The following is a 15,080-nucleotide window of genomic DNA, read 5'->3' as shown; positions in this document are numbered from 1 at the left end:
AGAAAAAGTGTCATAATTTAAGATTAAAAGTCCAAATTCCAAACACTCTAATAAACCTGGTTTATGACAATTCATATTCAGAATTGAAAATCTAGATATGTACTATGCGTTAAACTAAAAACTATGAAATTATAAACCAAACACCAGTGAAGGGTTTTCTGAATGTATCATATCTCTATCCATCTATCGCACCTATTATTGTCTTTTGCCGTCAGCCTGTGAACGGAAAGACGCAGCAAAACATGCGGTGTGGGAGAATCTGAGCTGGTTGATGTCTTTAAAAAAAAAAAAGTTAAAATAAAACAGCATTTTTAATCAATACCTTTATTCAATTTAAGTCTTTATAAAAGTCTCTTGAAACTGCCGTTATTCAGCCTTGTCCATCCTCCTAAAAAAGAAAAGAAACATTTGTTAAAACATGTAAAATAATTAAACATTGTATGAGATTCTAAACACTGTCAGCACAAAAGACTCCCTTTATAAATCAGTTGCTCCCCCCCCCTTGTTCAAGGTCGTCCAACAGTGAGATACAGAGCAAAAACATTAGAATATTGCTCACTTAAGTACATACAAATTGAATTATGTGGCTAAAAACACATTTCCTAGTTTCCCTGGCAGCCATGTTTTCAGTGACAAATCCTGGACAATCCCTTAAAAATACCTCAAGAAATCCAGGAAAGTTGAGCGCAGTCCTTTCCGCCTGTGCTCCTGTTTCCCCTCTCTCATGACCTCTGGCTTCTTCATCACTTCCTCCTCCTCATAACTCAACGTCTGTGTTCCATCTGCACCTTTGGAGAACTGGAGTTTAGAGCGAATTATTTGTTCATCAGCCGGTTGATCGCGGAACTTCTCAGCTGCATCTGCCTGCCTCCGAGTCGGCTCCTCTTCCTTTAGGTTAAGGTCAAAATTGAGGTCATTCAGCATCATCTCAGCCGGTAGAAGGATGTTGACTTGAGGGACGTCTGTGTCCAACACTTCAGACCGTCCAAACCTGTTCCGTCTCAGAGACTCTGAGTCTCTTTGACCATGTGAGGGTGGATTGAGGCAGGATGAAGGTCGTGGCTCCGGGAGCTCATTTAAAGTTACACTATGTTCCTTCGACTCCGCTGTCAGACTCTCAGCCTCGGGGCCTTCGTCGTTATGGCGCTCGCCGTCCTCCACCTGCCCGGGAAGCCAGAGGATCAGCCTGGAAACCGGCTCCTGACTCACGACCACGACGCCCTGCGGGGGCGAGGAGAGTTTACTTCTTGAAAGTGAAGCTCCAGAAACGATCGCGCCCGTCGCCGTGGCGTCAGACGGCATCGAGTCGCCAACAGGCGCAGGTGGAGGCCGCTGATGTTCAGAGGCGTCAGGCGTGGCGCTCGTCTTCATGTCGTCGTCCACGGTGACAAACGGGCCTGTGCTGACTGTGGCTCTGAAGCCTGAAATATCATCCGAGTTCACTTTGTGAGGTTACACTTTATCACCCACTGATCGTTGCACTTAAAAACAATCACTGACCTTCATGATGGGGTCTGCTTTTACACTTTGAGCTACAGCATTTACACACCGTAACATCTCCACTCAGGTCTTCCCATCTGAAATAATATATTAATCCCATAAATCAACAATTTTTGATGATCATTTGTGTTGAAGGTTTAATAATTGAAGTTTAATTGGCAAAAGTACTCACATTTCATTCAAACTAACACAAAAGTAAATTGTGAACATTTGGGTGTTGATTTTTTAGCTTCTTAAATGTAAATATTTTCTTGGCTCCATATCACAAAGAAACCAAAAACATTGAAATTTTTTGGACCAAACAAGTAAAATATCAACATTAAAATATGAATACAAATCTATATGTGTATAAGTGCTGTACCTGGACTTGATCAAGTTGTAGTTGCAGGATTTGGAGCCAGTCGTGACACCCTGGTCTGAGATGATCGCGGTACAGTGGATGTAGATCTTCAAGAGAGTTAGGGGGGTTATAATATTTATTTAAAAGACTATTTCATGTATTTAAAACCTCAGGTTATGCTCCAAAGTTTATTGAAACAGCAACATCTGGATGGCCATGGCCAGAGCGATAATCCAATAATTGTTGGAGAAAAGAAAAATAACTCACCTCCGCCATTAGATAAGTTGTGTTCAGAGCAAAGTTGACCACATCTCTTCTGCTGGAGGAGAGAAACTGTACAACAGGATGAGGAGAACCCAGCGGGGCTGTGCACCTGGTAGAGAGCGAGAGAGGTTCACAGGTGATCACAGAACTAAACACTGGAGTGACTCTAGCTGCTCACCCTTTGTTCAGAATGACCGCATGCCGGGGTTTATCTCGAGGTTCCGGGGACGCAGAGACGAAGCAGGACTGGATGAAAAGCTGCTCACCAGCTCCAGGGTTAGCAGAAACCTGGACGTTGACAACATGGCCTCTCTTATAGACGTTAGACTCGGCAGCACTCGTCCAGGACGCTGAAGGAAAAGTAAAACCGTGTCTATAAAACAACATTCTGCAGCTTCAGAATCTCTCAGACTCATCCTTCACTCACAGCTCATGGCTTTAATATCAAAGGTCTTGTCACTCTCAGAAGACACGGCCTTGAAAAGAGACCTGAGAAGAGAAGTGTTGATCTTTAGAGGTGGACACTTGTTGATGTTGTGTCAACACACTCACCTCTCTGGGATGCAGGAGACATGCATTGTGGAAGGAGTTTGTCTCCGGGCAGCCAGAGGTTCTTTCACAGTCAAGTGGACAGAGTTGGTGAACATCACCAAGCCGTTCTGCATCTGCAAGACACAAGAGTGTGGATTCACAAGAGCCAACACACAAGTGAGGGAGACCGTAGTGAACTCACCTTCTGCGTAGTTCCACACTCATCGACACTGTAAGTGAAGACGAGCTGGTTGGGTCGCTCTCCGTTGCTGGAGCAGCCGTTCCCCAGCTGCAGCTCCTCCGCAGTCAGCACAGCTCCATTGATTCTCTTATCAACCAGCACCGAGAGGCGGGATTCATCACAAAACACCTGCATCCTGGGGACGTTCATCATGGGAGGCAACTCAGCGAGCATGTGGAAGTCAGGACCTGGAGTTGGCCAGGAGCTGAAGACGGCGTCGTATGGAGGGAAATCAAAGATTCCCTCGAACGGCAGAGGCTCAAACTCTGGGAAAAATCCTGGAAATGTATAGGGCATTTGTGTGAGAGCATGTCCGTCTATGACTGAGTCTCCAGAGACAGAACATCCCAGAAAGACACAAAGAAATATCTCCACGAGCCTCATCGCACACTTCCACAGTACAGGCCGACCTGTGTGACTGCTCTCTGGCCACAGGTGAGACATTAATAAGGCGTGAGAGGGACAGGTGTTGATGGTCAGGCTAATGAGGCTAACATGCTGCGTTCAGGTCACTCTGGAAATCTGTGCTTGTGTTTCTTCCTGACAACAAATCATTTGATCCTCTTTGAGTAAATATGTTACACAAAAAACAGTTTTCATCATCTGCAAAACAGCAGCATTAATGAGGACATATTTACACAAACAAGGATGAATTAAAATGATAAATTCATAAACAGTCCTGCTTTGATCCTTAACCCTTTAACACCTAAGCTTCAAAATGTCTGTCTGGACTTTTAGAATTATTTTAACCAGAAAGTTTTCCAGAATAACTTTCAATAACTGGCAGTTATGTACAATTTACTGCATGTTAAAATACTGTTTTAACAATTTAAAATAAAGAAATTATTTAGAAAAAAAACCCCACAAGATTAATTATACACAAACACCAGATTGTGCATGTTAAATTTGAAATGTGATCAGTTTAAAACATTTAAAATAACCTTTGTTTGAGTCTTTGTCTCCTGCGACAGTGAAATTACCGTTAAATTAATTTAATTTAAGGGCGTCTTTCAGAGCACACAAGGTCACCTAACAATACACCATTAAAAGAGTGGAAAATACAATAAAAATAAACAGAATACAGGCAGTAAAAAAAATACAATATTCAAAGCTGAAATTTTAAAAACTTAAAAACAACAAGAGAGCTAAAAATAATCTTAAAAAAGACAGAAAGACTCTTATTCTGCCCGGGTCGTGACCCCGGGCACGAGTGCTAAAAGTAAATTCCAGGAATTCCAAACAGCCTGATAAATCTGTCTACATCTAAAAATGGAGGCAGTGTTTATAGTTTCTATAATAAACTTAATTAAAAACAGTGTTTCTGATGATTAGGATGCAAACACTCTGTACTCACTCACTGTGTGTTTTTACAAATAAGACAGAAAGAAACCCTTTAACACGCACACAGAGAAAGAGTCAGATTCCTTTGTAAAGGTAGAGGGCGGGGCTTCCGCACAGGTAGGCGGTGTTTACCGCCGGAGGTGAGTCGAGGAAGACAAGGACACACACACACACACACACCAACCGTCACTGAGGTGTCAGTCAGACATGACTTTTAACACAACTGCCACACTAATGTGACCTGAGAGGACTTTAACTCCACCATGGTTTATTTAGGTAAGTTCACGTGCACTGTTTGTGTCTCTAAAGTGCGTCAGACTTTCGTGTTTGGAGTTAGTATTTGCGTGTTGAGTTTTTAAGGCGTGGTCTGCGCAGCTCAGAGGACAGGAGACATAATATCCTACATTTCCTTGATGTGTGTGCGTGTGTGTGTGAGTGTGTGTGCAAAGAAGACACGAATACTTGTTATTGAAACTTACCTGTCGGTGTCATATGTTACATTACATTACATTATATGTCATTGTAGAACACTTAAATGATTTAAACTCTTAAAAGCTGCTGTTTAGCATTATTTAGCGTTCATTCATAGGACTGGACCTTTAGCAACAAACTAAAGAAAAGGTGATAAACATTTCCAAATCAATTATTATCAATAATTATCATGTGACATGTAAGATGGTTAAAGACGGACTTTTGAATTTGAAGAAACAGGTAAAACAAACATGAAACAGTACAAAGTTATTACATGTGTTATACAGCATATCAATTTACTTAGTTATCTCTCTCTTGTTATTGATCAATTGCCCAGCCATGAATCCACTCACTGTAACAGGGGTGGGTCAAAATATTGATTTGGTGATGTATCGTTCCTCGTGCACCCCGATAATTGATACACCAGCACAAATATCGATATTTTAATTGAATAAATGAAGGCGCTCTTAAGTAAACAGTCCATGCCACAGACGCCAGGCGGGCGGCGGCGCTGCTCAAATAAATGAGGGAAGGAAGTTACCTGGGTGAAGAAGAGGGCGTTTACGGCGGGGTAACAACACACTGACTTCTCTGTGTCGTGAATAAATCGAGAAATCCTGCACTTTTTTCACCGACGTCTTGTTTTCCTCAGTCAGACAGATATCGCGATGTATCGCTATACGGTTGGATTATTACAGAAGCGCTGTATCGTGATGTTATTGGTATCAGGAGGTACCCTCCCATCAATATCAATCAATCCAAACAAAGTCAAAAGTAACAAACTTCGCTAAACAGAATGAAAGAAATGAGAGATGGGACGATACCACTGTGTTTCCTGTCCGATACGATACTGATATCACAAGCTTGGGTATATACCAATACCGATATTAGTCCAATACAGTCATTGTAGACCATTTATGAAGCAGCTTATTTATTTTTCTTTTATTATCCGTGCGATAAAAGACCAGAGCCAGTGATTTTGACGAGTATCGGGCCGATACAGATTCCCATCCCTAAAAGAAATATAACAAATATCGCAACCATCGTGATTAAGTTATAGCATTACATTATATGAGATATACAAAGTTACATTTACCAAACATGTTCACACTGTATGACAGTTTATTGATTACACATTCAAGTGACATATTTGTTACTAAACACAGTGTGTTTGTTTCAAAATAAGGGTTCATGCATCATATGTTTGTGTGAAGATGTGCACTTAAATGGCAGCAAACACTATTAAGTTAATAATTATTACACCACACAGCCAGAGTCTTTCCACAGCACCCACCTGCATGAACAAATGAGACAAACGGGAGACAGTAACCAGCTAGTCAGTCTCCACCTGACCCCTCAGGACAGGTAAATAAATGTGGTGGTGAATATTATCTCCACGACCACACCCTGAGCTTTGTCCTGTTTGTCCAGGGGGGTGGGTGGGTGGGCGGGGGCTTTTCCTCAAAGAGAAGTGGCTGAGATGTTCACCTGTCTCTGTCGGGGTCTCTGCAGGTGTTTAATTGTTGTAACTTCTCTTTTCTCACATGTTGTTGTTATGGTGTGTGTGTGTGTGTGACATTCACTCTCACACATGTTCTCAGTGCAGTTACAGATGTGTGTGCTCACTGTTTTGGATTATTAATCAATTACTAAATTAATCGAAACTATTTTATATTTATTTTACTTTTTTCATGATTAAAACAAGATTTCCAATTGTTTAAGATTCTTAAATGTGAGTATTTTCTTCATTTCTTTGCTCTGGAGAACAAAGAAATCATTAAAAGTGAAGCATTTTGGTTTGTGGACAAAAGATCATCATTTCTTATGAACCGTCACTTACATGTAGACGTACAGACTGAACACCGTCCTTGTCTCGCCTCCTGTAGGAGTCTGCTGCGCCAGCCTCAAGGACAACAAAGCCCTGATGAAGATGGGGCTGGGGCTGGTGCTGGTGGGTCACGTCAACTTCCTTCTCGGCGCGCTGGTGCACGGCGCCGTACTGCGGCACATAAACGTGCACTCGCAGGCTCGGACCATGGTCTACGCCATCTCTAATGTCATCGCCATTGTGGCCGGGCTGGTGGTAAGTGGTAGAACCTGCAAGCAATTTGATAGTGACTTCATTAATATGTAAACACAGGAGCAGGAAGTGGATTAAAGTAGTTGAGGGTTGTTTTTTTTGCCACACCAAAAGGTACAGTAAGCAATTTTTTTTCCCACATCCTATAATAACCTTTCATTGTTATGTAAAGAGTGACACTTCTGCGCTGCATCTGCGCTCTGTTTACTGCCTCACAGCTAAAACTGTGGTGGCACTAGAGGCTTTGACAAATCACAGTGCAGCTTAGAGAGACAGGTGGAATAATTGCTTCTTCGGAGACTTAAAAGAAAGCCATTAAAATGAAAGAAGACAGTTGAGCAATAGACACGCAATGTTAGGCAGTTTCAGAGATGCAGCTCAGAACACAGAGCCACAAACATCCCTGAAACTCAACAGTCAACAATGTGCTTCCTGTAGCTTTAACCCGCAAACAGAGCTCGTTTCTGAGTCGTCATTGTTGTACTTTGTTATCATGTGTGACATGAATTAACTGAGCAACATCCTGTGTCTCTCAGGGAATCATCGGGGGAATAACAGCCATCATCTTGTCCAAAAACAAGAGAAACCGGATCCTGGTAAATGAGTGTTCCCTCACTGTTGGCACAGCGTCTCCCTCCTACACTCGCTCTGCACACACAGCTGTCATTTTGTGGCTCCTGTTAGAACTTGCCCTTTGTTGATGACGGAGTGCGTTCTATTTAAATGACATGTATATGTGTTTTCTGTACAGTTTGATATCTGTCTCTCCTGACAAAGGTGAACACCGTCATCGTTTACTGTGTTTTCTTCTTCCGCACACACTCGTATTGATGTCGTCATCGTGCCGTCTTTGCAGCAGTGGGTCCTGTTGGTGCTCGGCTTCCTGGCCGGACTCTTGGCCGTCGCCTCCACGTTGGGCTTGTCGGTGTCTATGGTCAAAGCCATTATGGACAAAGGCAAAGGTCTGCTAACACACTGCACGTTCTCTGCTAAAGACGTCGGCTCTTCCAGCATCACGTACGAATGCCCCTTCGATCCGACGCGGATCTATGTGAGTCAAAGATTTACTGCCACTGCAGTTTTATGACAATACCTTCAGAAATGTTCATGTGGTTTTATTTTTCTCTATGTTTACCAGGCGACTACAATCATTCTGTGGGTGCCTCTCATCTTAATGTCCGTGGTGGAGTCGGTGTTTTCGTTCCGCTGCTTCGCTGCTTGCACGACGTTACTCTACCTCTGTCCCTGCAGGAGGAGGCCGACCCGGGCGAGGAGGGTAAGCCGCCGACGCACGACACTGACGTTATCCTACATGTAAATTGGACAGTGACGGTTTTCAAAGTGTGTGTGGGGGGGAACAAAAACTTTGTTTAGACATTTTAGAAATTTACATACATCAAAAGTACTTGCACAGGCCTGTGGTAGAGTGGGAGTCGGAGTTTGATCTCCTGCTCCATTAGTCTACATGCTGATGTACTACACTATTGTCCCGCCTCGGCACAGCATGGTTTAGCTTGGTTTTCCACTTGGTCACGCCATAAGTGTTGCCCTGGCATCTTGTGCCACAGTGCATCTACCGCAGCACAGACGGACAAACCAGCCAGGAGTGTATTTAGTTTCATGTTTTGAAAGTGCAGCATAAACAACAGAACCTTTCTGGAATGCGAAGGCCATCCCATTGTAGTTTTCAGACGCACCAGGGAAGGGAGGGGTGATGGGGGGGTGGGGGTTAGTGGGCGTCCATTTGGTGCATTCTGCAGTCTCACCATTCGATTTCTGTAACGGTTAACACACACAGTTAGAACTTCATTTAAATCGTCTGTTACATCCCTCCACGCTATCATCTCTGAGTCTGAGCTGTTACCCTAAAACAAGCAGTCTCATATTCAAACTTTAAAAAACGAATACAAAGTATCCTCTTCCATCTTCTTACAACCAACACATTTGGTTCAAATCCAAACGTAACATCATACAGGTGTAAAATGCTCTGCTGAGGTCACATGTGAGCTTTTCTAACACGTTACCATTGTTGTATCGTTTCAGGTACGTATCCAAAGGCCCGAAACCCCGACACCGGTCCCAGAGCCAAAGGTAGACGCTGAACCCGGGCCTGCTGAGCACGACGACCTGCTGGACGGCACCAACGGAGCCGAGCAGAGTCACTGGCTGTGAACCTGCTGAAACCAAAATGACATTCGTTTCCCCATCATCTGTGAAGTTGTCTGTTACACACTTAACGTCAGGAGGAGACATTTGTGGGACCTCAGTGGAAATTTAGTACCATTTCTGTTTGTCGTTGGTTTGAAAAGCTCCAGGTTTTTTTATATGTATTCACATTATCTTGAAGTGTTTTTTCCATTTCTTTTTAAAATGCAGTAACCAAATAAGACACTGTTGTGTATATCGTCTTTTTATGGCAGTTTTTATTGGTGTTTTAAAACGTGGTCAACACACACACACGCCCGGGGTCTGTGTGACACACTGTAGGTGTCATTTGTTATCAATCTTGTGAAAGTAAACTTCCTTGCTTTTGATTTCAGAATACAAATATATACAACACGTGAACGCATTCTGACGGGTTTTTATTTCTGCCTCACGTGTCACAGCAGCGCTTCCCAAACCTTCTCCACGGGGACCGGGACCCACTCCGATGGCAAACTTGTGCGCGTCGTATCTTTAACACCAAACAAATCATGTGTCGTCAATGAATTACAACTTCATTTAAGCGTGTTATTTAAAATATATACTTGTAAGTCTTGACAAAAAGAGGTGTAAAAACTCTGCACATTTGTGGGTCCCAACCCAGACTTTGAGAATCACTGTGTTTTGAGTACTATACAGTATATTAGAAGTCCAAATATCAGCAGAACCTAAGCTTAATGCCGGACCCAAACATTGTTCAACTGAGTCACAAATATAAAAAAAAAGAAAAATACATATGTGTCACTTAAGGACAAATTCTATCATGACCTAAAATATAAGCATGAAACTGACATTGTGACATGTTAGAGGTAAATAAGATGAGAAAACCCTCTTGTCCATTACTGGTGGAAGAACAGTGGCACAAATGTTTGTAAAGAAAAGGATCTATGGTACAAACATGCTTCAACTACATATTCAAAAAGGCACAGAGCTAAAGTGGGGCTGAAAGACAATAAAGAAAAAATCTATGATTTAAATAAATTAAATCAGATGTATAAAAGCGTACGTTTACTAGGCAAATTTATTTTTTTTACAGAGTAGTTTCAAAAGATTCAGAACAACAACAAAAAAAACAACAAGAAAGTATTAAAAAAACCAGCCAGTTTGACTTGAAGTCCATAAACAGCAAAGTTGAAAAGTTGTCTTAGAAAAACATGTTCGGCTCCTCATGACATTTCAGAGGAGTAGGATGTGACGTTACAAAAGAACAGTCCTTCACTGGTTTCCAAAGCCACAGACTGGAACATTCATCTTAAAAAAAAAATGGGATCTGGTCTGATCAGCTGCACTGGCATCATCGAGGGTCTACGACCTCAAGGAGTCTTGGATTCCTCTTTTGGCCTAAAAGGAGCCGGAGAGCGAGGACATCATTAATGCTGCTGGAAAACATGCTCAAGATAATATGTATAATATGTTTTTGTTCTCACTTGGATGTGTCCATTTTCTCTTCCTCCGGCACTTTCTCCTCTACTTTGACTTCTGTTTTTCAAAAAAAGCCACAAGATTAAGACACAGTGCGCGAAAAGGATCTTTATTTATTTGAAAAATAAGTGAATAAAAAAAATCAAATAGATACCTTTTGTTTCCTCCTCACCTTTCTTCTCCTTTTCTTCTCCCTCTTTCTCGCCCTCGGTTTTGACTCGCTTGGCTTTCTTGAAGCTGGCTGCGTTCCTGCGACCTCCTTCACCTTCGTCCTCAGAGTCAGAGAACTCCTCCTCACACGCTATCCTCTTGTCATGAGCGCGGACTGCAGATGAGCAGAGGACAGGGTTTCAATAAAACACATCACTCTAAGCTTTTGTACCAAGGACTGCATGATAATGAAGAGGAGAGTTCATTACTGGAGATGCGTTTGTTGGGGTCGTCTTCCTCCTCGTCTCCGCTGTCCTCCTGCACAGCATCTTCAGGAATAGCCTGCATCTGCACTCCTGGTGCATGAGGCAGCATACGCAGGTTCTCAAACAAGCGCTGCCTGGAAGACACATGTAGAAGTGACTTTAACTGCTGCTGAAACAGCTGAAAATGGGGATGAATTTGAATGAAACTGTCATGGACTCACTTAATCTTCTCCAGGTAGTCGTTGGTGTTCTGGTTGGTCATGTTGGAGGGGCTGATATGCAGCTTGAAGTCAGGCCCAAAGTACTCAAAGTAGTCATTGTATGGAAGCTCTGTGGAGTGAAGAAGCATTTTCAGTTTTTAAAACATTTTAAAAAAACAACAACTTTGAACTGTTTAAGTGATGTGGTTTTTTAACAAAGCAGCAACTTCTTTGTTATTATGATGAATAAATTGCAGGTCAAATGAGAAAGGTCATGACATTTGTCTTACTCAAAGAACGGTTAATATATTCAGATATTAGCCCATCATCGAGTCAATAATCAACAGCTTAAATTCACATTCTGTGGTAATAAACACTCACCATTGGGGATGGGGGAATCAAGTGCTACAGCGGTTTCGTACGTCCAGCAGCGAGCCACGTTGCGGATGGTGTAGCCGCCTCCGCCCAGCATCAGCAGGGGCAGGTTGAAGCTTTTCATGTACTCCACACACTTGGCATGGCCTGAGCACAAATAATGAATCATTTTAACTTGGGCCGAGACAGTTACAGACCTCTGCTTGAACTAAAACATCACAAGGTGAGACGTGCGTGTGTTACCTTTGATGGTGAGGTTAAAGCAGCCGAGTCTGTCTCCTGACAGAGAGTCCGCTCCACATTGCAGAACCACTGCACTGGGCTGGTACATTTCCATCACCTTAGCCATGATCTATGCACAAAAACAAACACACAGCCACTTTCATACATGTCTGATCCTCAAATATAGCAATAAAAGGATTTGTTTACTCACAGGTTTGAATATGGCTTCATACGACTCGTCGTCGATTCCATCCCTCAGTGGATAATTCACGGCATAATATTTGCCCTTCCCAGCACCAATGTCCTGCACACGAATGTCAAATAATTATATTACAAAGTGTGACAAACGTGGCTTTTATGTACATATTTGAAAAAGAAAGGCTTACTCTCAGGTCGCCGGTGCCAGGGAAGTACTCGCCGTACTTGTGGAAGGAAACCGTCATGACGCGGTCGGTGGTGTAGAAGGCCTCCTCCACACCATCTCCATGATGGATGTCAATATCTATGTACAGGACTCTCTGGTGGTATCTGGGAAAGAGGGAAGACGTTCTTGATGTTCTGCATTTTCATCCAACCAACAGCGCAGGGTACAATGTACCCAGGAAAAACAGATCTGTGCTCGTAAATGTGTGATATGATGTTTGTACTCACTTCAGTAATTCCAGAATGGCCAGTACAATGTCGTTGACGTAGCAAAATCCAGAGGCCTCGGACTTCTTGGCGTGATGCAGACCCCCAGCCCAGTTGATAGCGATGTCTGTCTGCTGTTTGTTCAACTTCACAGCACCAGCTGCACCACGGTGAGGAGGAAAGGGTTTGATTTGATGAAACAGGTTAACCCTAACCCTGAGGCAATTGTCTGAGCAGCAATGAAACAAAACCTTACCAATAGAGCCTCCTCCAGAGAGCTGGCAGAACTCAAATAACCCATCGAACACAGGACAGTCCTCACCGACATTAACTGCAAAACAGCACAGAAGGGAGCACAGATCACCACTAATGTCATAAAGTTTGATGAACTTTATCTACGTGGTCATGCTTTGAGTGGGACTCACATCTCTGCATTTGTTTGCTGTACTCCGACATGTTGTCTGGTCGGATTGAACGCAGGAATTTGATGTAATCGTCACTGTGATACTTGGTCATCTCCTCCCCGCTGGCTTTGTGGGGACGCTGTAACAAAACAAGACGTCAAATTAGCTTCCGAGACACAGAGCAAAACATCTGTCCTGAGAGATATGATCACAAGTGGACTGTGTTATTATAGGTCCAACTGTTCACAGCTGGCTTTAACGCGAGATCAGATTTCACACTGGTGCTGCTGTGACATAAAATAAGTGTTGTGATGAGTGTTAATATTTTGCATGGGGGCTACAAATGAATGACTTAAGAAAGAAAAAACCCTTTCAGGTCACTGTGAAAGTGTAGTGGGTCTGTGGACGTCAGCTGTAGCTGAGGAGACAGGGTCTAAGGGATCCTGAGGATGGATGGCCATGCATTCCCAAATCTCTCTGTGACGTATAGACTTGAGCAGATCTGAAGATGCATTCAGACCACTTGTGATTGGATCACCGAGGACGGATGTTAAACCCGGTCTGAAGTGGATTGGGATCTTGATACTCAACATACATAGATCTCCATCTTTCTGTAGAGGCCATAGTTGAGCAAAAGGTTGTGTGTCATGCGGATCCTGTGGGGCTTCATGGGATGTCCCTGTCCATAGTAATAGTTCCCAACATCACCTATCATGAGAACAAATTAAAAAAAAACACACCACGTTGGGTTATTCACTTACATCACAATTCTGCAAACAATGAGTAACGCGAGTTTTCCACATCCACGTAATTAAAAGGTACGCTAAGAAGGTTGCTACTGCTATGCTGCAGTAAAACCTTCTGCAGCATAGTTTACTCTTTTAAGTCAAAGTCTACTATAAAAACTTCAATTTAAAACTAAGTACAAACTACCCGGGTGCAAACAGAATAGAGTCTCGTTCGTTTAAACACGGAGATTAGTCTCAAACTGGACTTTTCATGGCGCTAAACTGCCGGTCTGTGAAGGCAGCGGCGACATGAGCCATTTTGATGTTAGCTTAGTGCTGGTGTTAATTGCAGCGTCAATGAGGTACTTCCATTGTTAGCACGCTAGCAGCTAGTGATGTGAAATCATCTCGTTTGCGTGTTCAGTGTTTGGAGATAAACACACTCGCTGCTTCGTTACAATAAAACCAGCGCGTTTACAAAATCAGACCAGTGTTATCACTGTGTGTGTGTGTGTGTGAGTCAGACTGACGAAAAGCCGCTCGATACTACAGCTAGCTGGCTAGGTGCTAGGCTAGCGTGCCAGTCCGAGCGAGCGGCGGAACAAGCTGCAACCTTTGTTGGCGCAAAGTGTCGGAGCTCAGTGATGAGAGAGTTCACTGGTTAAAAATCTGGCTCACGAATACTCACCGTCATAGTAGTAGCAAACTTTTTTCTTTGTTCCTTGAGAAGTGAGCGCCATTTTGCTCTTTTTTGGCCGTCTTTTCTCCACTCACGCTGCAGAGACAACGACCACAAGAGGCGGAGATTTGTATCTAATTGTCGTGTGCTCTCAACAGGGGGCGACAAACTCCACCCTGCACAGCCATTGGTCGTTGGTGGCCCTGGACTGAGAACAACTCTATTATCACTGTCGTCACCTAAAGAAGTTGAAGTCACTTTTTATAATCGTTTGGTCCATAAAATGTCACATTTATTTTTGAAAATATTCATCTGTGTTTCTCAAACCTGGAAATGACAATGTTCTCAAACGTCTTGTTTTTGTCCACAAACCAAAATGATTCAGTTTTAATGATTCCTTTGTTCTATGGAGCAAAGAAACTATGAAAATATTCACATTTAAGAAGATGAAACATCTCAGAATCTGGTTTTAATTCTTAAGAAAACACTTAAACCGAATAATCGATTATAAAATATTAAGTATTAGTATACTTTTCTAGTATAAGGAAGTAAAAGTAAAAGCAACAAAAAAGTGAGGAATTAGGATTGAGCCATGGTGGCTTAGTAGTAGTTTCAACTGGAAGGCTGTGGGTTCAGTTCCTGGATCTGCTCGTCTATTTGTGTCCTTAAGCAAAGACACTTAACCCCATGTTGATGTGTATGAATGGGTGAATTGCAAAACTGTAGTATAAATAAAGCAGCTCATCAAGACTAAAAAAGCTCTACATAGATACAGACCATAATACCAACTCTTCTTCTGATTTTATTTGCTAGTAATGAGTGACAAAGATAGTTAGAGGAAAAGTGGAGTAAAAGTAAAAGTTTATAGGAGTAAGAATTATAGGAGTACAGTACATGTATATATGTATGTACAGTATATGTGATTTTTGTACTTTTATACAGTAACAAATTATTTGTACTTTGTTATATTATAACACTGGGTTTAGGTTTAAAGTTTTAAATTTGTCTACAGCAATAAACAGTAATAATAGAAC

The 15,080-nt window shown here is 42.4% G+C and overlaps 3 protein-coding genes across 3 annotated transcripts; 1 reads left to right on the top strand and 2 right to left on the bottom strand.

Moving 5' to 3' along the window:
* Positions 1-308: 308 nt before the first annotated feature.
* zpcx (zona pellucida protein C) lies at positions 309-3,323 on the bottom strand. The gene is made up of 9 exons (XM_044016439.1): positions 2,838-3,323; positions 2,657-2,769; positions 2,532-2,593; positions 2,283-2,454; positions 2,108-2,213; positions 1,862-1,947; positions 1,501-1,577; positions 662-1,421; positions 309-388 (listed from the first exon to the last, which is right to left on the bottom strand). Exons 1-9 carry the CDS (start codon positions 3,318-3,320, stop codon positions 367-369), a joined length of 1,881 nt encoding a protein of 626 aa, XP_043872374.1. The 5' UTR covers positions 3,321-3,323; the 3' UTR covers positions 309-366.
* A 1,029-nt stretch (positions 3,324-4,352) lies between these two features.
* Positions 4,353-9,333, top strand: tmem54a (transmembrane protein 54a). The gene is made up of 6 exons (XM_044016453.1): positions 4,353-4,493; positions 6,575-6,771; positions 7,305-7,364; positions 7,625-7,819; positions 7,907-8,044; positions 8,812-9,333. Exons 1-6 carry the CDS (start codon positions 4,481-4,483, stop codon positions 8,938-8,940), a joined length of 732 nt encoding a protein of 243 aa, XP_043872388.1. The 5' UTR covers positions 4,353-4,480; the 3' UTR covers positions 8,941-9,333.
* Positions 9,175-14,189, bottom strand: LOC122761258 (probable histone deacetylase 1-B). The gene is made up of 14 exons (XM_044016452.1): positions 14,056-14,189; positions 13,235-13,347; positions 12,661-12,778; positions 12,492-12,566; positions 12,257-12,395; positions 11,992-12,133; positions 11,817-11,909; positions 11,627-11,735; positions 11,390-11,530; positions 11,030-11,138; positions 10,812-10,942; positions 10,547-10,717; positions 10,398-10,449; positions 9,175-10,311 (listed from the first exon to the last, which is right to left on the bottom strand). The coding sequence occupies exons 1-14, from the start codon at positions 14,105-14,107 to the stop codon at positions 10,284-10,286; spliced, it is 1,473 nt and encodes a 490-aa protein (XP_043872387.1). The 5' UTR covers positions 14,108-14,189; the 3' UTR covers positions 9,175-10,283.
* Between the last annotated feature and the right edge of the window lie 891 nt (positions 14,190-15,080).

The sequence above is a fragment of the Solea senegalensis genome, unplaced genomic scaffold (genome assembly GCF_019176455.1).
Source record: "Solea senegalensis isolate Sse05_10M unplaced genomic scaffold, IFAPA_SoseM_1 scf7180000014498, whole genome shotgun sequence".
Taxonomy (NCBI): Eukaryota; Metazoa; Chordata; class Actinopteri; order Pleuronectiformes; family Soleidae; genus Solea; species Solea senegalensis.
The sequence above is the reverse complement of the archived record's forward strand: the minus strand, read 5'-3'. Positions and strand labels throughout refer to the sequence as shown.